Raw genomic sequence first — 25770 nt, forward strand, 5'->3', positions numbered from 1 at the left:
TTTTTTTTTGGCTCTTTGAGACAGGCTCTCATGTAGTCCAGGCTATTTTTGAATCTTATATGTACCTTAGCTTACCTTGAATGCCTCATCTTCTTGCCTCGCAGGTGTTGAAATTATAGATGTGTTCCATCATACCCATAAAATTGCTTTGGTTTTTTGTTCATTTGTTTTTTTCAAACAGAGTCTTAGGGCGTTGCCCAGGCTAGCTTCAAATTTATGACAACTCCTGCCTCTGTTTCCTGTGACTATAAGCATGGGCTACCATGCTTGCCCATATTTTAACCTTTATTAATCATTATTTTGCTGTATTTCTCCAAATTTTTAGTAACATTCTTATGTTTTTGATTTCTGAGTTTGCAGAATTAACTGACTTCCCACCATGTGAAGTAACAATGTAACTCTCTCCATGCTTCTAGCTATAATTCTCTCTTCCCATGCACTTGCACATTGACAAGCACATCCCCTAGAACATGTTTCTATATATAGAAACATGCTGCTATTTTAGCTTGATCAGAGAAATAGTCCACACTCTACTGTGCTATTCTTCACCATGTATGTGTCTGTATGAGTGTCTGCTTGCCCACAGAGACCAGAAAAAGAGGTGGACCGTTGAGAGCAGCCTAACATGGGTGTAGGAACTGAACATGGATTCTTTAGAAGCTTTCTGAAAAGCCAGGAAGTGGTGGAGCATGCCTTTAATCCCAGCACTTGGGAGGCAGAGGCAGGCAGATTTCTCAGTTCGAGGCCATCTTGGTCTACATAGTGATTTCCAGGATAGCCACGGCTTTACAAACATTTTCTGAAAGAGCACCAAGTATTCTTAACTGTGTCATCTTTTCAGCCTGAAACCTTTGTTTGACCTAGAGTTAAACAATGCCTCTGTATCAGTGAGATGGTTCATTGGGCAAGCGCTTGCCACACAGGCCCTGAGTTTGATACCTGGATCTGATGTTCAAGGGATATAACATTTATATATATATATATACACACACACATATATATATACACACACATATATATGTATATATACACATACACACATATATGCACATACATATATATGTATATACATGTATATATATATATATGTGAGTATGTGTGTGTATGAACATACACACACATACTCAACTTCCTGCTTATTTAAACTGTCCATGAGGGGGCTGGAGAGATGGCTCAGTGGTTAAGAGCGCTGACTGCTCTTCCAGAGGTCCTGAGTTCAATTCCCAGCAACCACACGGTGGCTCACAACCATCTGTAATGGGATCTGATGCACTCTTGGGCTGGTGAGATGGCTCAGCAGTTAAGAGCACTGACTCTTCTTCCGAAGGTCCTGAGTTCAAATCCCAGCAACCACATGGTGGCTCACAACCATCCGTAATGAGATCTGACTCCTCTTCTGGTGTGTCTGAAGATAGCTACAGTGTACTTACATATAACAATAAATAAATCTTAAAAAAAATTTTGTAAAAAAAAAAAAAAAAACAAATGGCCATGAGAACCTCCCTGCTTGGCCTGGGCCAGGAGGTTGCATGGTTGCATTTAGAGCTCTTTATGATCTCCTTGGTTCTCCCTTGAAAAGGATGCATGGAAGGTGAATGTGGAGCTGTTGAGAATGTCCTTAGTTTGTCCTTACTCATCTTTGAACTTGGTAGGGATCTCAATTAGATGGGCAACACTTTCCTTTCAGAAGTATGTTTCTGCTGGTGTACAGGTGTCAAACTGGTCCTCTATCCTTCAAACACAATCTGATTTCCTCCCGGCCAGTGTGCAAGACTGACCTATCCTCCAGCACTTTGCAACTTCATACTTGTGCTTAGATGGAAGTTTATCATGTTGACTGCTTTATGGGCCATTTCAATTGCAGGCAAGAGATCTTTCCACTTTGGGAAACATTCTGTTTTTTGTTTTTGTTTTTGTTTTTGTTTTTTGTTTTTTGTTTTTTTTTTTAAAATTATTTTATGTGTACCACACACATGTAGTACCCATGAAGGCCAGAAGAAGGCATTAGATCCTTTGAACCCAGGTTCTCTGGAAAAGTCGTCAGTTCTCTTAATTGCCCCAGAAATATTCTGTTTTTAAATCATTGTTTTTTGAGACAGGGTCTAAGGTTGCCCTGGCTAAACTCAAACACAAAATGTAGTCTAGGGTGATCTTGAACTCCCAATCCTCCTGCCTCTATCTCCCCAGTGCTGGGATTGGAGACTTCTGTCATGCTTGAATTGAGAAGCCTTCTTGAACTGTGTATCTCTTTTCTTCTTCTGGAATATCATCAACAAGATGTTAAACACTGTGAACTTGTTCCATAATATTCTTTCCTTATTTTTCTTTTTTTTTCTTTTAAAGACTTATTTATTATTATAATTAAGTACACTGTAGCTGTCTTCAGACACACCAGAAGAGGGTGTCAGATCTCATTACAGGTGGTTGTGAGCCTCCATGTGGTTGCTGAGATTTGAACTCAGGACCTTCGTTAGAGCAGTTGGTGCTCTTACCTGCTGAACCATTTCCACCAGCCCCTTATTTTTCATTTATTTTCCCCCTTTCTTGTTCTGTCTTTTTCAAAATCTCTGTTTTATCATCTACCTTTCCTTTGAGATAGTTTTCATTCCAGTTACTACTATGTTTTCAGTTTCCAATATCTGTCTTGATTTTTATTGAATAGGTCCTTTCTGAGGTTCTGTTCTGGCATGGACCAGTCATCTTGCAAACAATGTTGGACACAAGAGAAAATCCAGAAACCTAAGAGTTCTGGCAAATGGCTGAACAGAGGGACAGACTGCTTATAAAATGGTCTATGTGCCATCATCATCGACAACATCCACCCAGTTTAGAGGTCCTGAACCAGCTTCTTCCTAAGGAGGGATACAGGAAACAAGAGAAGCAGTGCAACACAGAGGCTTGAGCATGGAGTTGTCTGTGGAAAATCCTGATAGCCCTGGGATCCAGCCACTCCTGGAATAAGACCTGACCTGATTGGCAGATACATGATGTAGGAATATCTTTTTCTGCTTAAACTACTTTAGAGTTAACCTTTCTGTTCACCAAAAATGTTCAGGGCACAATGCCTGGAAGGGGGAAAGGAAAGAGGAATATATGGGGAGGGAGAGAGAGAGGAGGAGGAGCATAGGAAGGAAGGGATGGGAGGAAACTCCTGAGCTGGGAAAGCCACCAAAAATACACTCCTTACATAAAGTCCACTGACCTACATATACCCTATAAGGGAAAATAAACAAGAATTTAGAAGAAAATTCATCTAGGGGGCTGGTGGATGGCTCAGCATTGCCTGTTGTAACTCTGGCTCCAGGATAGCCAACAATCTCTTCGTTTCCGGCTTTTTGTTTGTTTGCTTGCTTGTTTTGTGGTTCTGTTTTGAGACTGGGTAGTTCTGGCTGGCATAGAACTTGCAGACCAGGATGGCCTTGGACTCACAAAGAATCACCTGCCTCTGACTCCTGAGTGCTGTGTTTAAAGCTGTGAGCCTCCACATTTGGCCTCTGACACCCTCTTCTGGTCTCTGTGGGCTCCCACACACAATACACATAAATAAAACTTAAAAAGGAAACCTAGTACAACAACAAAAACCATTTAACTCAGACTTCCATGATTAGGGTGGTTTGCCTGAACAACCCGCTCCCAAACGACCAGGTCTCAAAGGGCAGGGAACAGCAGGCCTGACCCCAGAGCTCTGAGGATGGAGTGGCTTTCCCAGCATCTGTGCTCTGGTGAGGAAAGGCTTGTCCCTGTGGACCCCTCACTTCCTTTAAGGCGTCACTCATCAGTGAGACTCCACTTCCATCACCTAACCTCCCATACAGCCTACAATCATCATTATTTTAACATATAAATTTTGGGAGAAGGGACACATTCAGTTTGTCACATGCAGGATGGTGAGACAGAGCTTTCACTCCACTTCTACTGCAGAGAGTAGCCCCTCAAGCCAAGTGATCAGTAAGCATAACCCATCGGGGTTTGCAGTTCCTGCTGTAGTTTCATGATTATCAAGACACTAATGTACCCAGACCCTGACACCAGCAGCTTCTTCATCCTCTTTGGGTTCAGTTTTCCCTGATGGAAGTAAAGACACATCTGCCACAACTTAAAGGTCCTTGTCTGGGGTGGGTACAGCAATGTCTTTTCAGTGCCTTGGGTCTCACCTAATGCAGGTAGCCATTAGTGGTCTCCATATGCCACCCCATGTGCAATCATGTCTCTTCCTGGGGTATCCGTTATCCCCTGTGCTCTGATTGGTTCTCCCTCATCATCTCTGAGGGCTTGTCACCACATCCTTGGCTCTGAAGCACTTAAAAATTAATGCCAGTTAATTTTTTCTCTGACTAGGAAGTGCTATGAAAGGCAAAGTCATTAGAATGAGTCACAACTTTTATTTTGAATATAGAAGGTGCCCTTTTAATGTTTACATCAGCAGTTTTGGCACTTACGCTTTTTAACCTTTATACATGTTCTTTACAAAAGAGAAAGGAAGCCCGGTGGTGGTGGCGCATGCCTTTAATCTCAGCACTTGGGAGGCAGAGGCAGGCGGATTTCTGAGTTCAAGGCCAGCCTGGTCTACAGAGTGAGTTCCAGGACAGCCAGGGCTACAGAGAAACCCTATCTCGAAAAAAAAAAAAGAAAGAAAAGAAGAGAGAGAGAGAGAGAGAGAGAGAGAAAGGAAAAGAAAAAAAGGAAAAACAACATCCAAGGTCTACCACAACCAGGGACACACACTCTAGGGTAGAGTGTTTCTTTATAACCATTTCCCCACTAGGCCCTGAGCTCCCACATTAAGTAGTACCTTCATTTCCACCGACTGTCATCTCCTCAGGGATAGGCTCTGAAGCGTGGCCATGCGGGGGACCAGACTGCAAGACTCCCCCTTACTCCAGCTCCTTGCATGTTTCCACAAGTGTCTGTCTAGTAAGCAGAGTTGACCAAGGCACTGGAGCAGGGGAGAGTCCTGCAGCTGCTTCCAGCCAGACAGCCATCTTCTAGAAGCGAACATATAATGAGTGTGAATACTAACATGGTGGTGCATATCTGTAACCACAGCAACTGGACTGAAGCAGAAGGGTCTTGAAATTGAGATTAGACTGGTCTGTGTAGTGAGACAATGTTACTTCCCACAGACCAACCACTGGGCCACCTAGACATGTCCTCATACTTTTCACTCCGTCACCTCTCTATATGATCTCCCTGCAACAAAGTAAGAGTGTAGGAGATGCATTTCATAACATTACTTGTAAGAAACTGATACAACTTGTAGTTCTAAAATATACTTTCCTTTTTTTTTTCTTCTTTTTCTCCAGACAAAGTTTCTCCGTGTAGCCCCAGCTGTCATGGAACTCACTCTGTAGATCAGGCTAGCCTCCAACTCGGAGCCTGCCTCAGCCTCCCAAGTGCTGGGATTAAAGATGTGTGCCAACTCTGCTTGGTTTAAAATATACTTTCTTATAGTTTGGGTAATATTCTTCAGTTTTTCAAGGCAACAGTAACTTTATAATATGTGTTTATATGTATACATGTGAGTATATCTGCATATATTTTTAATTTATTTTTAAAGGTTTATGTCTTTATATAGTTTATGTATGAGGTCTTTGTATATATATTTGACCACCAGCAGTGTACATCAGATCCTATTATAGATGGCTGGAAGCCACCACGTGGATGTTGGGAATTGAACTAAGGACTTCTAGAAGAGCAGAACACCCAGTGTTTTGAATTGGTGAGCCACCTCTCCAGCTCCTCTCTATATAATTTGAATTTCCTCTAATGTGGTGAAGAATAGTGAATGTGTTATAATGTCAATTATTAGAAATAAAAGGCTATTAGAGATAGTAGATAAAAATTGCTTTCATGTGGGGCTGGAGAAATAGCTCAATGCTTAAGAGCTTTGGCTGCTCTTGAGGAGGATTTGGGTCCAGCTCCCAGCACCCAAGTGGTAGCTAAAAAATGACTGTAACTCTAGCTCAAAAGGCTTGACACCCACTTCTAATCCCTGTGGTCACTGGATACACATAGTGTACAAACCTGTGTGCAGGCAAAACACCCATTCACATAAAATAAATATAAATACATTTTTTTTTCGAGACAGGGTTTCTCTGTATAGCCCTGGCTGTCCTGGAACTCAACTTTGTAGACCAGGCTGGCCTCGAACTCAGAAATACGCCTGCCTCTGCCTCCCAAGTGCTATTAAAGGTGTGTGCCACCACCGCCCAGCTAGATATTTTTTAAAAAATTATTTGCACATCTATCTTTCTCCTTTGCAATTTAGAAAGTGTTACTAGAGAGACTGGACAAAGGAGATGAAAGCAGATGACTGTGGCAAAGCCCCCGTGTCACCTGCAAGCTTGTGGGGCTGGGCTAGCCCTGTGTCACCTGCAAGCTTGTGGGGCTGGGCTAGCCCAGTCACCATATGACCAGGAGAACTTAGCAGGAACACTCCAGTGGTGAGGGCCCTAAGAATGAGGCTTACTCTGGGGAGGTCCTGGGAGATCCCTTGATAAGGTCCTAGTCAACAGAGACCAACATAGGCAAGGTGTCCCAGTATTAAACTGTAAGAAGAGGTCTTTTGGAGATCCAAGTTCTCAGTTCTGCTTTCATGAGAAGAGTAACACCAGGCTGAGGGTATAGCTCAGTGGGAAAAATACTTATCTCCGCATGCACAAAGCTCTGAGTCTGATGCTCAGCCCCACAAACCAGGAATGGTAGTATACGCCTTATGATCCCTGCACTCTAGAAGTGGAGACAGGAGTATTGAAGTTCAGGGTTCTCAGGTGTGGTACACACGCCTTTAATCCCAACATTCAGGAGGCAGAAACCAGCTTTGTCTACACAGAGTTCTAAGACAGTCAGAGCTACATAGTATGACTTTTCTCTAAAACACACACACACACACACACACACACACACACACACACACACAAAGTCCAAGATCATCCTTGGCTACATAGCAAGTTCTTGGCCTACTTTGCAAAACTCTTTAAAATGGGAACAATACTCATTTTCGGGGTATTTCCACATGTGAATGTTATCACTCTAAATTTCCCATCTTCCTGGATTCCTAGAATGTAACCTTATACAGAAATGAAAAATAGGGTCTTTTCAGGTATAGCCAAGGTAAGGCCATGATGAATTAACGTGGACCTTAAATCCAGTGTCTGATATACTTAGGAGGACAGGAGATGTAGAGATCTGGGAAATCCTGCCTCAAGCTAAAGAACCAAGGATTGATGATACTAAGAAGTGGGGTGGCAAGGAAGAAGGGTCCTCTCCTCAGGCTAAGGGAGCAGGATTATCTGACACCTTGATTCTAGGCTCTGCCTTTAGCTCTAGAAGAGAACCATTGCTGTATTGTAAAGCCTCTTTAATATCACTTGTCACAGCACTCAGGAACCCTTCCTCCACTGGCAGCATGTGAAACATCCACCTCCCCCAGAACTCTTCCAGTAGCCTCAGGTCTAGGAAAGACATCACAGGCTAAGGATGTTAAAAACACTCCTCTGCAGGTTCCTCCCACACCAGCCATTCGGTCCCCACATGTAGTATTATGGTATTAATTTCTGCACCATGCTAAACTGACTCTACCCAAACCCCACAGTCAGTTAGTGACCTCCCTAACACACACAACATTCTGACTGGAAGAAACCAATTTCATCTATGGTTAGATATTATTAATCTAAGAGAGAACTGTGTACTATTCATAGTAGTCAATGAATATTTCCCTGTTAAGATAATAGCCTTTTGTATTAATAATTAACATTCTACATGTTAAGGCCAATTACTGCTTAATATGGATATGTATGAGTCTTTCTCTTTAAACCTGCTTTTTTATTTTTAATTAAGCCAATCAAACTAATCCTGTCACAAGCTACAATGTAAATAACACACTGTTAATTCAAATGTCATGTTCGGAAGAGGGTAATTAACTAGTAACTATAAGAAGTTGGAATACACAATCCATACAATGTAGCAGTTCAGACTCAAGTCTGGATTCTATACAATATGTTGAGAGTCTAAAATCAGTGTGCTGCAGAGCTGGCTCTGAGGTTAAGAGCACTGGTTGTACCCTGGCAATGGTGGTGAGTCCCTGTGATTCCAGCACTCAGAAGGTAGAGAGAGACAGGTGGATCTCTGAGTTTGAGGCCAGCCTGGTCTACAGAGTGAGTTCCAGGACAGCCAAGGTTACACAGAGAAACCCTGTCTTAGAAAACAAAACAAAACAAAACAAAGCGAAACAAAACAAAAACCACTGCTGAGGATCTGGGTTCAATTCCCAGCGACCCATATGGCAACTCACAACCATATGTAATTCCAGATTCAAGGGACTCAATGCCCTCTTCTGGCCTCAGAAAGCACTGCACACTTGTTGTACACAGACATGCATTTGATGTCAAACCCCCTTACCCACTGAGCTATCTAGACAGGCCTGAAGTCTAAATCCTTATTTCATAGATGTAAACTGCCTAAGATATCACAAGATTACCACAGTTTTGGTCATGTTCAAACAGTGGTTCTTTGTGTAGACTGTTCCAGCGTATAGGAAGAAAAGCCAAACTCGCAGAAGGCTGTTCATTTAGAAGAAAGCAACACTAATGGTACTTACAAACATGCTGAATGGCTGTACTTTCACAGAAAGTCCTAATTCAAGTCCAGTTACTCTCCCAAGACAGTTTGTAAGGTACACAATCATGGTTTCCTGTTTTGGTTTCAATTTTTCAATGAAGTTTTAATTGTGGGGCAGAAGAAGTTTAAGATCTACACTAGCCATAGTGGTACATGCCATTAATCCTAAAACTTAGGGAACAGAGGCAAGCAGATCCCTATGAGTTCAGGGCCAGCTTGTTCTTCACAGTGAGTTCCAGCCAGAGTTTACACAGTGAAATTCTGTCTCAAACCAAAACAGGAGCAATAAGTAACCTCTGGCAGAGTTTAATATCACAGAATGCAAATCCAGTTAAGAAAAAGAAAAAACCCAAAGCATATAGGTAAATTCATCCATGAAAAAAAAAATAATCCTGTAGGCTGGTAAGATGGTTCAGTGAATGAAGGTACTCGTCACCAAGCCTAATGCCTCAGATTCCATCCCTGGAGCCCACATGGCAGAAGTGACAGGACCAATTCCCATAAAATGTCCTTAGCACACATGCCATTGCATGCATGATGGATAAATAAAATGTCAATTAAAATCATTAGGGGAAAGACAAAGCTAAAACCGTCCAAATTACCCAAAGATCATACGAATAGTTCCATGTTTATGAATCTCTGCAAATGGCACAAAACTTTTTAAAAATTACTTAGTGGGTTGGTGAGGTGGGTTGGTTAGTTACGAGTACTTGTTCTTCCAGAGGCCCCAGCTTTGGTTCCCAGTATACACATGGTGGCTAACAACCCACTGTAACTTCAGTTCTGGGAGATCCAATGCCCTCTTGTGATCTCTGGGCACTGCATGAATGTGGCACACAGACAAACATGCAGGCAAAACACCCATATACATTTTTTTTTTTTAAAAGAAGAGAAACCTTCTGTTCACTCTACAAGGGTCAGCAGTATACCAGGTACCAGACACATTGCTGCTTACAAAACAAGGGGAAATGCTCCACTCTATCAACCTCACTGTCCACCATCACAGAGACGGTGTAGGCCAGGTGGAGATGAGATGCCATAATGCCAATACCTGGAGATGGTTTCCTGGATTCTCTGCACTGATGTTTTTCCCACACTACTTATGGGTGGGAAGCCACCTCTGAGTGATAAAGAAAGGGCCTGTGGTGAAGCCCAAAGTTCATTACAAATTCTAAAAAGCCTTAGAAGGGTGAGACCAACTGGATTGAGACCAGACTGAGACAACACAAAACATGAAGACATTCCCGTGAGCTGTACTTTTATATCATAAACATTTTTTTCTGTCAAAATAAGATAGAGTCTCATTATCTCAGGCTAGCCTTGAACTTCCAATCTTCCTGCTTCTACTGCCTGAGTGACAGAAAGATAAGTGTGTATCAGTCTGTCTAGCATACGTAGTGTTGAGGATTGAACCCATGACTTCACGCATGTTAGGCAAGCATTCTATATACACAGTCAGTCCACATACCAAGTCCCATATATATTTTGAGGCTGGAGTGAGAGCTCAGATAAAAGCTTCAAAACCTGAGTTCCCATCCCTAAGACTCACATAGTGGAAGGAGAGAACTGACTACTGAACGTTGTCCTATACATATGAGATGCAGCACACACACACACACACACACACACACACACACACACACACACACGGGAGGGGTGGCTATGTTTGCACATTTCCTAGCACCCAGGAGGCCCTGTGTTCAATATCAGTACCACAGAAAAGATGCAAAATGCATCGTTTTCAAGCACACAGAAGCATTTCTGAACATTAAAAAAATGCATTTAAAAAATTCATTGTATGCTTCTAAGTGGCACCGCTGTTTGTAAAGCAGTAGGGAATCAGCTTCTCCTTAGGGCACTTCTGTAGAGGGCATGGGCTCAGGTTAGGACTCTTGAGTTCACATTGGGAGGCAATGACTTTATTCAACATGTTTTAAGTCTCAAAGAGGTTGCCATGGGAAACCAGCAGGGTGGCTTTTAAGTGAGCAAATGTAAGGTTGCTGGCAGAACAGAGAGATGAGGAAACACACAGGTCTGGGAGGAACATTTGTCAGGAACACAAAGAAAGGGGGAAAGATTACGATTGAGTCACTGAGTATAGAAGCCTTAATGTTCCTTGTGTGGAAGAGAGAGGATTTTCCTGACCATTATCTCTTAGAGATAGACTTCTAAGGGTGGTAGGGATGTAGCCCAGCCTCCTGAGCCAGTCTGCCTGCCCACATCCTAGCTCTTCCGCAGGTCTTGCCACCTTAAGGGCGATATTCATCCTCTGATAATATAACTTTGTCTCGAGAAGTGCTCTTGCATACTCGAGAATAATACACGGAAATTATTATTTCCTCTGTGTTATCACACAGAAATGCTTCTGTGTGCTTGAAAAACGATAAAGCATCTTTTCTGTGGTATTGAACACAGGGCCTCCTGGGTGCTAGGCAGTGCGCAAACATATACATGGATACTTTCCTGAGAGAAAGGAGCTGGAGATGTCGCCAGGAAGGGAAGTAGTCAGAGAACACGGCATGCCTGGATTCCTGGAAACATTTGGGAAGCAGCTGATGTAGTATTCGGGGTCTGTTTAATCTATCAACCTTATTCACCACTAATGGAATTCACAAAATGCAGAAAAGCCCTCAGAAGGTCACAAGCTGGTATGGAAAGTGTCACCAGTTGAGGCAAAGAAGAAAGCTCTCTGTGGTGGGATGGGTATGAGAAGAAATGTGGTGTGGCTACTGACCCTCTTCAATTCTATGCCTGCTTGAAAAAAATAATAAAAAAGAACATTCCAGAAGGGCTGAACTGGAGACCTGTTTGCTAGACAGGAGTGAGAACCTTGAGCAGAGAACCAGTGCAGGAGAAATCACCATAGTCACCACAGGAATGGAAGATAGATAGCTCCCTGGGAGGCAGATACCCTGGTTAGGGCCACAGGAATGGAAGATAGATAGCTCCCTGGGAAGCAGATACCCTAGTAAGAGCCACGGGAATGGAAGATAGATAGCTCCCTGGGAGGCAGACACCCTGGTAAGGGTCCTTACAGGCTGCAGGATGAAGGATAGTAAAATGTCCAATATGACACATGAGAAGGATAACTACAGATGGTTAGGATAATGAGAGCATGCATTTCACAAGAATCCCTCAGCAACACAGGAAGAGACTGAGTGACTAACACATGCTCAGGGGGTGACAAACAACTGTTGTCATCTGAGTGAATGTCTGCAGTGGCCTCTATGGTTAAGGTTTGCTCTTAAGGTGACAGTTTGGGAAATGGTGGAACCTTTGAGAGGGCTGGTGTGAAGCCCTGGGTCACAGTGGGACCTAGGAGACCTCAGCCCCTTCTTTGCTCTGTTTGAAGAGCTACAGGACTTCTCTCTTTCACACACTTACACCATGATGTACCTGCTGTCTTGCACCAGCCCCCAAAGCGTAGGGCCAGGTGATCAGGAGTAAAATCTCCAACATCGTGAGCTAAATAAGCCTTTTTTCCTTCCTAAAGTGAATATCTCAGATATTTGTTAAAGAAACCGGAAGCTGGTCAACATACAGACCAACTGCTCACACGCAGAGGGAACGCCAAGCATCCTGTCAAAAATGTATCACAAGGAAAGAGAGACATCTCTCCAACTGTATAGTTAATTGTCAAAAAATTTAAAAATGGGTGTTGATTCCTGTGTTCACTGTTTTGGGTTTTCTTGTTTGTTTGTTTTGTCAGCTTAACACAAGCTTGAGTCATCCGAGAAGAGGAACCCTCAACAGAAAGAATACCTCCATGAGACTGGCCTGTAGGCAAGCCTGCGGGAGCAGGCATTCTCTTGATTGATGATTGATGTGGAAGGGCCCATCCCACTGTGGGTAGTGCCATCCCTGGGCAGGTGGCCTCTGTATATATAGAATTCAAACTGAGCAAGCCAGTCAACAGCGTTCCTCCACAGTGTCTACCTTCACTCCTGCTCCGATTTCCCTTCATGATGGACTGTAAGTTGTAAGGTGAAATAAAACCTTTCTCAAATTGTTTTTGGTTGTGATGGTTATCACAGCAATAGAAAAAAACAAACCATATGGTATCCCAGCTGAAGGCAGAGCAGCAGAACCCAGGGGAGCATATTCACTGTTTGGCAATAGGAAGACAGTTGTTACATGAAACTCCCTTCTGACCATGGGACACTGGCAATTTGGGTTATGTTAAAATTAGAGTCTCCTGCTTGCCCAAAATCACTACTAAAAGACTGACAAACTGATGCAGAGAGGAGAGTCACTATGCACAATTAACTGACACAAAGATTCACAGACAGAATAATGTTTTTAAACATGCCTACCAACACTAAAAATAATCAAACTACAAGAAAAAAATCAAAGACTTAAATATTTTATTAAAGAAGAAATTTAAAAATAAAAATGTGTTTAAGCTCACTAGCCATCAGATAAATTAAGAATCCTAAACAAATGCTTTAAAATTTTTTTTGTTTGTTTTTTGAGGTCTGATTTCATGTAGTCTAGGCTGCCCATGAACTTGTTACATATCCAAGGATAGTCTTGAACTCCTAATCTCCCTGCTTCAACCTGTTCTCTCAAATGCTGAGATTACTGATGTATGCTACTACATCTAGTTTTTAAAAAAAGATTAATCTTTTTATGTGTTTGGGTATTTTGTCTATATATATACACACATATATATGCACTACATGCATGCCTTGTGCCATAGATTCCCTTGATGTGGAGTTACAGACAGTTGTCTGTTTCCATGTGGTTGCTGGGAATTGAACCCAGGACCTCTAGAGGAACAGCCAGTGCTCCTAACCACTGAGCCATCTCTCTATCCCCTTGCTTTGTTCTTTAATATGGTGTTGAGGAACAAATCTATGGCTTCATGTGCATTAGGAAAGCACTCTGCCAAATGAGCAGCATCTCTAGCCTTTCAATATAAAGAATAAGAGGGGCTAGAGAGATAGTTCCACACTTAACAACCCATGGTGTTCCCACAAAGAACTGGGTTTGGTTCCCAGCACCTACATGTAGCTCACAACCTCCCATGATTCCATTCCCAGGGGATCCAACACCCTCTTCTGATATCTACGGGCACGGGGCATGTATGTGGTGGAGTACCTACATAGAAGAAGGCAAAATACAAAAATTTTTTAAAAAAATCTAAAAAACTAAACACATGGGAATAGGTAAAATGTAAAAGGAAAATAGTGTTGGTGAGGGTACAAGCCACCACAGCTCCTGTAATTTATAGGTTGAAATGTAAATTTAAGAGTATGTACCAAAGTTAAATGTATGTGTAAATCTCCATATCTATTACTTTGTGTATATGTGCTTATGGGAACTGGGTCCCTGGTCACACATATGGTAAGCATGTTCTGTATGACTAGGCTACACACTCAGCCCTATACACAGGTCTCAAACTCAGCATGGTAACAGAAATGAAAAAGACATGTATTATGTGGGTACAGCAAAGAAACTGTAATCAGTAACTGGAAACTGCACAAATTCCCATAAAAGGGATTTACAGACAATGAGGACAAACAGCCATGACCACATTTACAGGGCAAGAACCTCATATGCACCAAGAAGAGGCACTCAGAGGAGCATGCACAGGGTAAATTCAGACAAGAGCGATCCATTCTGTCAAAATCTAGGACTCTGACCATGCTGAGGGTATGCTGTGGCTGGAAGAGGGAACATGGGCTTCAGGAGCCTGGCAGTGCCATGTCTTAATCTGGACTCTGGTGATAAGACGTGCTAACTTTGTGGAAATCCACTGAATGATGTAATAACAGAATGTGCACCATTCTATATGTATATTTCACCTCAAAAAGTCAAGAGGAAAGGAAACATGACAAAGAACTCAAGGAACAACAACAACAAGAAATTTCACACTGACCATTTTAACAACACAGCAAGTTAACAGAACATTAAGTCAGAAAAGTATGAATTCAAAGAGGATTTTTTTTTTGGAGCATTTCTTCTTTTCTGCTTTTTGAAATATTTTATTTTATCTGCATGCATGTCTGTGTGAGAGTGTCAGATCTGGGAGTTACAAACAATTGTAAGCTGCCATGTGGGTGCTGGGAATTGAACTCCCATCCTCTGGAAGAGCAATCAGTGCTCTTAAGCACTGAGCCATCTTTTTGCCCTCTCCTCCCTCCTTTTCTGTTTTAGGACTCATTTATTTTTACTTTATGTTTATGAATGATTTGTCTGTGTGCATGTATGTGCAGCGTGTACATGTATGATGCTTACAGAGGCCAGAAGAAGGCACCAGATCCCCTGAAAATAAAGTTATAGGCAGTTGTGAGTTCCAGCACCAAGTAGATGCTGAAAGTCAAACCCAGGTCCTCTGGAAGAGCAGTGAGTGCTCTTAACTGACCCATCTCTCGAGCATCTCAAGGATATTTTTAATAAAATGTAAAAACTAAATCAGGGGGTTGGAGAGATGGCTCAGCAGTTAAGAACACTCCCTGCTCTTCCAGAGGTCCTGAGTTCAATTCCCAGCAACCGCATGGTGGCTCACAACCATCTGTAATGGGATCTCATGCCCTCTTCTGGTGTGTCTGAAGACAGCTACCATGTACTCATATACATAAAATAAATAAATCTTAAAAAAAAAACTAAATCAAAAAAAAGAAAAAATTGAAATGAATTCCTGAATTAACAACTACAGAATCAGCTGTAGACAATTTACTAAAATCAAAATGCTCAACAAAGAAAGACAAGATATTCATAGAAATCCAGAGGAAAGAGACAAAACAAACAAACAAACAAACAAAACTAAAGCAAGTAGAAAGAGGTGCATGCTCATGGAAAATACAGCATGATGTCCAGCATAAACACACAGGGCAGAAGAGAAGAGCTGTAGTCAATGCTCGTGTTAATCCTTCATGATGTGTGAATGTTAGGGTGCTTGGCGAGGAACATATAAGATTGCAATGGAATGAAAGGCGGTCATAGACAGCATTGAGACAGAGATACTGTCATATTGTCGATGTGGACAAAAAATTATTACTGTGTCCTCTGAAGTGGAAAAAAAAAAAAGGAGGCAGGAGAGTTCATGTCAGAGAGAAGGGGCCTGAGAAAGATCCCTGGCTACCAAAGTCTCTGAAGACCAAGAACAGGGCTAAGAACCTGGAGTGCAGGCAGGTTCTGAAAGCTGACAAAGATAAGAAAACACTTTCCCAGAGCTCCAGGTAGAAACAACGTCCTACTGTCGCCAAACTGTGTAGAGAATAAACTTCTGTTGCTTGAAGCCAGTTTGTAGTCATTTTTCATAACAGCAAACAAGAAATTAACACAAAAGCAATGAGAGATATTTTATGAACACAAAGCAAACCCCTCTGAAATTAAGAAAGTATTTTTTTTTATCTAGGAATTCAGAATACACATATCAAAATTTTTGAGTCATGGCCTGATTAAGCAAGGTGAGGCAAAGAAAAACAGTCTTCAAAAATTCCTAAAGAAAAGGCAAATCGGGCTGGAGAGATGGCTCAGCGGTTAAGAGCACTGACTGCTCTTCCAAAGGTCCTGAGTTCAAATCCCAGCAACCACATGGTGGCTCACAACCATCCATAAAATGAGATCTGACTCCCTCATCTGATGTGTCTGAAGACAACTACAGTGTACTCACATATAATAATAAAGAGATCTTAAAAAAAAAAAAAAGTAAAAGAAAAGGCAAATCACCCACCTAGAAAATCAATTGACATGATGTTTTCACCATGACAACATCAGATACCAGAAAGACAGTGAACAAGTTACCAAGTATTGAGGAGGAAAAACAGTGTAGTCTAAGGACAGTGTGCAGCCAAAGACAGACAATGTGTTCTCAGTGCAAGCAACTCGAGAAAGTTTTAAACTCAAGAGTAGCTAGAGGTAAGTGTTAGCCAGTGCTGAACTCATTTAAATACTGCACGAATACCAAGCACTGATATTACATCTACAAAATGAGATTGAGTGTTCTGAACCTCTGCAGTATGGAAATTGCAAAGTGAGCTACAAAACCCGGACATGGATGAAGAGAGTGGAGCATGAAGCTGCGAACACCTCACCTTCCACTGCCAGAGCACTGAGAGAGACTCTCCTCGTGGAATGTCCTTATAACAAAATAATGACCCAAGCTTCATAATGTTTACCTCTTCTCTACTTGTTTATTTTCCTGCTTTTTATCTCCCCTCCCTACTTTACTCCCTCCATTCTGTTTTGTTCTTTTCCCCAGACAGGGTCTCATATGTAGCACAGGCTGGCCTCAAACTCATGGCAGTTTTCCCCTTCTGCTTCTTGAATGCTGGGATTACAGGTGTGAGCTGCCATACCTGGCCTATTCTTCCCATACTCTTTTCTTAGCCTTAGAAGAAATATGTAGTAAATAAAAAAGCCACAAAGGCCACAACTACGACATCAGTCCTCCACAATCTCTTAGATCATGTTGACAATAGAATACAGAGAAAAGCAACAGAAGAGCAGTAGGCCTTGCTCAACCCAACCAGTAGCAAATCTGCTCATATGTCATCAACATCTTTCTTTCTGCCCACATCAGTCATCTACTGTGGGATTCACGTCCCCTTTGGGGGCTTGTTAAATGTTTTACTCTTTTGCCTCTGCTGAAGCCTGAGCACCAGGACATGAAGACAAGGCTGTGTACCTGCCCTTGCTCTCAAAGTAACGCTGTCCAACAGCGCTTTGCCATAAAGGAAAGCTCTAAATTTGTGTAGTCCAGGCTGGCAGTTACTGGCTTTGGACCACACAGTTTTAGGCCCTTGCTAGCCCTTGTGGCATTGCCAGGGGGGCTGGAGATGCAGGAAGCAGTCTGCAAGCCCAGAGAACAGAGGGTGGCAGGCCCCAAGACAGGGTCTATATTAGAAAGGTGGGTTGAAACCCCCGCAATGACACCATAGGCAGTCACAGAAGTCTGCACAGCCACAGTTGGAGGGATGGATCACTACGTGACTATTTTTGGATGTTCTGCTCAGGATTCTGCCACTCTGTCTCCTTCCTCTGAGGTGCAAGGTCTCAAACCTCAAGTTTCCAGGATACATACTGCTCACTGCCCTGGAGCCCGAGACGCTCACCTGTGCCCAGTCTCCTGGACTCCAACCTCTTAGCTGGGTTCCTTCCTACACCCTAGCCAATTCTACAGGGTCACTTGGACTCCTCCTCCTCCTCCTGGAAGTCCTGTCCATTAGGGCACAGAGCTTGGTGTTTGGGATCAAAGGCTGGAGGTCTTGCTACTCTCTGCTTGCAGTCCCACGCACCAAAAGGTCATACACTCGGAGACTGTTGTCTCCACTGCTCCAGGGACCGCTGCCTCTCTGCCCACGCCTCCCGTAATCCCACGCACTTTTCCCAAACACGTCGATCGCACCTTCGATCTCCCTCGACGCCCACCCTGAGCTGCTTGGCGGACTCCGCCCACAGAGCGCAGTCTTCCCCAGCATGCGGGACCTAGCCCTGCCCAGCCGCTCCGGGGACTAGACCCACGCTGCAGAGGCCGCTCGCACCGACACCCCAGCGCTGCGCCTCCGGGTGCTGCGGCCGCGCTCACCCGCTGGGTGGCCGTAAGGAGACTCGGCTGCTCCGTCCTGCAAGCTGGCCAGGATCTCTCCCTTGCCCACGTCGCTGTCGCCCACCAACAGGAACTTAAGTAGAAAATCGTAGGCCCGCACCGGGCTGCCCAGGGAGCTCATCATGCCGGCCCAGCCACCCCGCCCATGCCGGCCCCAGGCTACGCGCAGGCGGCGGAGGGTCCCGGAGCGCTGCGGACCCCTCGAACGCCCCACCGGTCGGGGGCGCTTGACAGCTGCAGAACCCCGCCCACCTACCTCGCCATTGGCGAGCCTCGGTTGCTGAGGTGTATACACATGCTCATTGGTTAGCAAGCTCGCCCATCTATTTCTTTACTCCTCCGCACCACACCCACCGCTCCTCTTGGGAGGACTTGTTGCCTAAGCCAATGGAGGTCCGAAGGCCGAGACAGAAGAAACAGAAGGCGGGAGAGGTTTGCTCTTGCAACCAATGGAAGAGAGGCATAGCGAGGGGGGCGTGGTCACTGTTTACTCCCTCCTCTGTATCCGCGCTTAACTGTAGCTGGCTCCAGATTGGTGTGGGAAGTGTTTGAGTCCCTGCTTGGTAACTAGGATTTGTCCCGCAGCTCCACAGATCTTTGAAAGCTAGCGTGAGAGCTTAGGTACATATGTATGTGTTCATGTAGGCATCAACCAGATGTAACTAAAGTTACAGGCAGTTGTGAGTTTCAGCACCAAGTGGACACATGGACAAGTGCGTCTCTAAAAGTGTTTGCCAGTGGGTGCCTCGAGGTCTCCATACATGTTGTATGCCTGTGAGGTTGCTGGCAGAGAGCACACGATGGGCACCTGTCTTTGATCTCTTCACTCCAAGGGAGCAGTAGACTACTCTCAACAAGATCTGCTCTCTGCTGAGGAGCATCTCACCAGTAGGAACTAAGTTATTTAGAGTAATCATAGTTTAGCATCTCTGCTACCTATATCTTTATACACCCTGAAGTAGAAGCACCTCTTGCACTCGTGAGTCCTCTCTGTTTCCGGATGAAAAATAAAGAGCAGTGGAAGAAAATTACAAAAGTGTTTGTGAACATTGTTCTAAGCGCCATGACTGTGCTGTAATTCAGAAAAAGGCGGGTTTGGCTCAGAGCAGGCTGGACTCAGCGCAAGGTGACTGTGTCCTCTCTGCAGGAACACTGTCCTTTCAAATGAGTTGATGATAATAAGCCCTGATTACAAGATATGGTTGCCAGTTTAGAATGGGTAATTGAGATAGGGTTTTTTGAGACAGGATCTCCCTAAGTAGCTCTTGCTGTCCTGGAAATGGCTTTATAGATCAGGCTGGTCTTGAGATCTGCCTGTCTGTGCCTCCTGAGTGCTGGTATTAAAGGCATCAGCCACCACTGCCCAGCTAGGATGGATGATCTCATATATATGCTCAAGTCTGGCCAATGTGACACTGTCTCCTTCTGGCTGCCTTTGGATCAAGTTGTAGAATTCTCTTCCCCTCGAGCACTGTCTTCCTGCCTGCTGCCATGCTTCCCACCCTGATGATAATGGACTGAACCTCTGAAACTGTAAGGCAGCCCCAATTAAATGTTCTCTTTTATAAGAGTTGCCTTGGTTATGGTGTCTCTTCACAGCAATAAAATCTAAGACACCAACCATGTCTAAATGGACCTCCCAAGAGAGATACTAGAATTTTAACCTGCAGTATCTGTGAATGTGATGTTATTCTGAAACGGGATTTTTGCACAGCTAATGAACTAAGATGAAGTCATGAGGGCAGACTCTAATTCAAGTCTGAGAATGAAAGGGTTTTAGAGGCCTGGACCTTTGGAGGCTCTCAGAGACTGAACTACCAACCAAAGAGCATACAGGGGCTGGACCTGGACCACCCGTACTTATGTAGCAGATGTGCAGCTCAATCTTCACGTGGGTTCCCCAACAACTGGAGCAGGAGCTGTTCCTAAAGCTGTTGCCTGTCTGTGGATCACTTTTCCCTAACTGGGCTGCTTTGCCTAGCCTCAGTGGGAGAGGATGGACCCAGTTTTGCAGAGACTTGATGTGCCAGGATGGAGGATACCTAGGGGGACCTCCACCCTCCCAAAGGAGAAGGAGAGGGACTTTGTGAGGGGGGAACTGGGAGAAGGCAGAGCAGCAATCTTGATGTAAAGTGAATAAATTAATTAATTAATGGAGATAAAGAAGACTGACTGAAAAGGCTTCTGATGGAGAAGGCTGATGGCTACATAATGGAAAGAGCTGGACACAACCTGCCAAGGAGTGTCAGAGTCCTACTTGTTCCTCCTGCCCTGTTTTCAGATACTATCTCCCTCTTGGAAGAGAAAGCATGGCTCATAGTTTTGTCTTGTGGGGACAAAATAACATGATTTGCTCAAGCTCCATCTCCAAAAGATCCACTGCACTGGTAGTTAACCATGTGTGCCTCTGAGCCAGTCAATGGTACTGGGTAGGGAGGAGGTATGCAGCGCTGGTCATCAACCAAAGGGAAGGGCTTTGCTATGCTTGAGTCCCTGCATTCTCAGAACACATGTAATGGAATCCCTACCTGAAGATATTGTTCAGGGCTTGGCTAATTAGGCCTAGAGAGGAAGAGGCTCTTGGCTGGAAGAGGCTGGGTGGATATGGAGGAAGCATTTCCCAGACTAACATTACCTTTCACATCTGCTGCCCCCTCACGAAAGCTCCAGGTCATCTCCCTCTAAGTGTCCCCCTCAGGTACCACTGAAGGAAAGCCTAGGGAACCAGAATATTATCTGTTTCCAAAGGGCCCAGATTGCTCATGCTTCAGATCTAAGAAGACACCACTTTCACACTCTGAGCTTAGGTGAGGAAGGCTCATCTCTCAGCACATGTCCCTCTCCTAGATGAGAGAGAGAGAGAACTTTGCCTCCCAGAATGCTTGGGAAGTATTCATCCTGGTGCTTTGCTCTCACTCACATTTTTTGAATGCGTGAGTGCGGTGGCTAAAGAAACCCCATTTTGTGCTAGGCATCCATCTTGGTTCCTAATAGCCATTTGTCTCTGGCAGATACGTTCCCAGAATCTCTGACTCCTTGACTGCCACTCAGATGTACAGCCATGACTATCTGCTTGTTATGCTATGACAAACTGCCAATTATGGCTTCTGTAACCTGCTTGTGCAGATAATCAAGGACTATTTTGAGGTCACCTTGATAATCTAATCTTGGCAGAACAAAACAGGATTTTTGCCTTTAAAAGCTCTTCCAGTGGGGTGCACGTCTTTAGTCCTGGCACTCAGGAGGTAGGTAGATCTCTGTGAGTTTGAGGCCAGCCTGGTCTACAGACCTACTTCCAGAACAGCAAAGGCTACACAAAGAAACTCTGTTTCATAAAACAAAACAAAACAGGGCTGGTGAGATGGCTTAGCGGTTAAGAGCACCAACTGCTCTTCTGAAGGTCCTGAGTTCAATTCCAGCAACCACATGGTGGCTCACAACCATCTGCAATGAGATCTGATGCCCTCTTCTGGAGTGTCTGAAGACAGCTACAGTCTACTTACATGTAATAAATAAATAAATCTTTAAAAAAGACAATAAAAGAAATGAAAAAGAAAGAAAAAAAGCTGTTCCTTTACTAGCATTTGCACAGCACATCTCTGATTTAGATTAGAGTCTGTAGCCTTGCTAAAAGCTTTAATAAATTTGGCTAATTATAACTTAAATTGAGTTTGAGTGTCTTTTTTTTTTTTTTTTTTTTTTTTTTTTTTTTTTTTTTTTACTCTGTAGACCAGGCTGGCCCTGAACTCAGAAATCCACCTGCCTTTGCACTCCCAAAGGAGTGTGCCACCACTGCCCAGCGAGTGTCTTTTTTTTATGGTCTTGAACTCCAAACAGTTAGGATCTGGGAACTAGCTCAGACTTTGGAACACAGCAGAGGTAGTGTAGGGACCACTGCTGCCCATGGCTGGAGTAGGGCAGAACCTCCACCACTTTTGCTGTCTCATCTATCCCTTACCTGGATTTTATTCACCCTACCTACTCCTTACCCTTACCAGGTCCTTATAACTCTATGTCCACTGAAGTCGACCAAATTGTGATCCTTCCACTCACAAACCACTGCCATACTCCCTGAAACTGTGCTCGTTGGCCTGTTTGAAGCTTCAGCCTTGACTGGCGGTGGTGGCGCTTGCCTTTAATCCCAGCACTTGGGAGGCAGAGGCAGGCAGATTTCTGAGTTCGAGGCCAACCTGGTCTACAGAGTGAGTTCCAGGACAGCCAAGGCTACATGGAGAAACCTTGTCTCAAAAAACAAAACAAAACAAAACAAAATAAAACAAAACAAAACAAAGCTTCAGCCTCATTCTTCTTCATTGATAAGACATGTCGAGGAGGTCAGAAAAAATGTGTTTCTGGAACACTCTGTGTCAGTTCAGCACCCACATGTACATAGGCCAGACTCTTGTTTGCAAAAGCTTGGCCCTTTCTATCAGGTCCATGCCCACATTAGGGCTTTTAGGAGCTTGAATGCAAGCCTTGTTCTAGGAAGCCATACAAACGGCATCAGCATACAGTGCTACATGTATATTTCCAGAGAGCCAGTCTGAGGGCACCTGATTTTCCTTGGAATAAACTTTGACCTGTCATCCCTACTGACTGCGTGACTCTGAAAGGTTTGAAGTCTTGCTTTCTATCAGACTCAGCTTTCAGATTCTGTGGGTTTTAACTGCTTACATGTGACCTGTGTCTGACTTACCAGTGTTGCTTGTGTTCCTACCCCTACATACCTCATGAATCTAGGGTCTCAGAGGCTTTCGACACCAGCTCTTTCATCTTTCTGGATCTCTTAGTGAGCTGAAAGAAGCATGTGTCAGCTTCTATTTATATAAGAATCCAGGACAGGACTATGAGCTCCTGAGTAATGGTACAGGACATGATGGCAGAAGCACTCAGCACTGGGATGTGGGAGCAGCAGTGTCCCAGGCTAATCAGAACCCAATCTTCAGAAGTACTGCACACAACATACTCAGTTTTACAATTAAGTTGCTTTTTATCGGGCTCCAGACTATGAGATACTTAGAAAAGTTAAACGCAATTCGTGTGTGTGTGTGTGTGTGTGTGTGTGTGTGTGTGTGTGTGTGTGTAGAGGTAGATATCCTGGTGATGGAACCCTGAAGCTCAAACATACTAGGTAAGGCAAATGCTCTACCACTGAGCTATAATCCTATGCCAGTAAAATTAAAAATCAAAACCCATACAGATGTTTCTTTTCTCTTTAGACAGTACCCTTTCCTTCTCACAGGAACCATCCTTAGGGGCACATCAGAATGCCACTTGAAACATCTGGTTTGAGAGCTATCTTTTACACATCAGCTATTTTCATTCTATTTTGCCATGCGTTATGGATCCTTAGCACTGTTGGAGATGACTCGGCAATATGGAGGTTAATATTTACCATGGGGGAGTTGAGTGGGGTCATGGATACTGGGCCATGTCCTCTCCCAGGACTTATACACATCTGCTTGTTATTAACCATAGAACCTCTATACCATCTATAGCTGCCTTTACTTTCAAGACTAGAGACAACTGTGGATACCTAGACTCCAGTCTGTCTAGGGACTCCAGGAGATGGTAGAAGACATATTAGATTTCTCTAGCTAAAGAATAGAAAGGCTTCAACATGGTCTGAAGACTGTTCACCTTATCCTGTCCCCTTGACGCTCCTCCAAGGTGCTTATTGCCTGCTCTGCCAGTCCCTAGGGTAACAATAGAATCTGCTACATCTATTTTTGTCTGTTTGTATAACTAGTGGTTGACTTTTTGGGTGAAAAATTTGCAGTATTTTCTGGAAAGAAAAGAGAGTTTGGTTTTTTTGGGTTTTTTTGTTTGTTTGTCAAACTTGTTCATGTTGATGTTTCCTGAAATGAGTAGATTCCACAGATGTGATATGTTGGATCCCAGATGATTTCTACCAGGTTGAGATGCATGGCCCACAGACACAGGCATTCCAAGAAGGTGCAGGGTTTCTACTGGTAAAAAAAAGCATTTATGGACCTATATGCTGTGCAAGGAACTTGTGATGGAGGAGCTAAGTAGGGTTATGTCCGCAAGGGTTTGTCCCTGTGGTGACTGGGAGAACTTTCCATAACCACTTCCTGTATTAGAGGCCTTGTTTCTGACACAATTCCAAAGCTGAGCCCTAGGATGTGTCTTCTCAGGAATAACCCTGGCCAGTTTGTCACGACCATAGTGGGTGTCCCTAAAGACAGTTCAGGGAAGGTCCAGACCCCTGAGACCACAAGCTACTGTGACTCCAAACCCATCTGCCATAAAATGTACCACCTTCCCAAGGTCAGATAGTATGAGCACCGATGCTTTCCCAAGAAGAGAAGAACTCTGCAGACGTCAGAATGGAGAGCAAAGCTGCTTCTATGAAACTGTGATAAATGTACAACTTTTGCAAATTGGAGGGTAATGGATGAATATCAGAAGCCTCTGTTAGAGCCACTCCCAGTGCTGGATGGCTTATACACAGCAAGCCATCATTTCTCACTGGCCTGCAGGCTACAAGCTCAAGATGAAGGTAGGCTTGGTTTTTGTTGAAGCCAGTCCTCTTAGCTTTTAGATGGTGTCTTTCTATTTTCTCTTTACAAAGCTTCTCTCCCTTTCCCCAGAAACTGTTCCTTCTCTTCCCCTTGGTCTCCTTCCATTCTTTTTCTTGTTTGGGTTTTGCCTTCTGAGATAGAGTCTTACAATGTAGTCTAAATCCACATGGAACTTAGTCTTCTGTCTTTGTTCATCAAATGCCGGAGAATTCTGTCTCCATGCCTAGCTTTTCTTCCTTCTCCTGTGAGACCACTAATCCTATAGGATATGTGTCTCCACCATCACAACCAAATTTAACCTCTTTTTTTTTTTTCTCAAAGCCTCCCTCTACAAACACACTGAGGTTACAGCTTCAACATGATTGATTTTTTTTTTTTTCAAGACAGGATCTCTTCATGTAATGCTGGCTATCCTGGAACTCTCTCTGTAGGCTAGACTGGCTTCTAACTTACAGAGATACAAATGCTTCTGTCTCCTGGGCACTGGGATTAAAGGTGCAGATGTTTCATCCATAGAGATGCTAATGGTGGGAAAGGATTGTGAGATCCACTGAGAACAGCAAAGGTTATGAAGCATGGAGCTTCCTAGAGACCCTGGGCCGGGAGGCATGTGCCACTGTCGCCTCAGCCAGCTTTTCACAGGGTGCTCTTAGCTTTTGGGACAGATAGAGGGCATCTATCTGAATCCCAGCTTTTCTGACATCAGGGGCAGATGATTGTAGCTGGATGAGGGAGCTGAACTATGCAGTGTAGGAAACCAAGTAGCAATCCTGGCGTCCATACTCTCTTCCCTCTCCTCAGTGGTAACCACAAAAAATGTTTATATAACATCACTGAAAAATATACATGAAAATGGTAAACTCAAAATCTCTGTTTCATACATTTTGGCTCAAGTTTAAAATAAAAAGAAAACAAAGCTGGGATTCTGGTGGCTGTTGAAGCTTGGTCTTTTGCTTGTATTCTAATGCTAAAAACTGGCTCCCAAGGCCTGGCTGTGATTGAGTCTGCACATACCCAAGTTCATACCCCCAATCCCCAGGTTATCCCTGA

General features: G+C 43.8%; 1 protein-coding gene across 1 annotated transcript in view; it reads right to left on the reverse strand.

The window, feature by feature from the left end:
- Positions 1-18402, reverse strand: part of Rab40b (RAB40B, member RAS oncogene family) — a 30820-nt gene extending 12418 nt beyond the window's left edge. Inside the window, exon 1 of the mRNA XM_031353920.1 lies at positions 18155-18402. Within this exon, the coding sequence (XP_031209780.1) occupies positions 18155-18299 (145 nt within the window). The 5' untranslated portion in view covers positions 18300-18402. The remainder of the gene's footprint in view (positions 1-18154) is intronic.
- Positions 18403-25770: the final 7368 nt, after the last annotated feature.

This window comes from Mastomys coucha, unplaced genomic scaffold (assembly GCF_008632895.1).
Source record: "Mastomys coucha isolate ucsf_1 unplaced genomic scaffold, UCSF_Mcou_1 pScaffold5, whole genome shotgun sequence".
Lineage (NCBI taxonomy): Eukaryota > Metazoa > Chordata > Mammalia > Rodentia > Muridae > Mastomys > Mastomys coucha.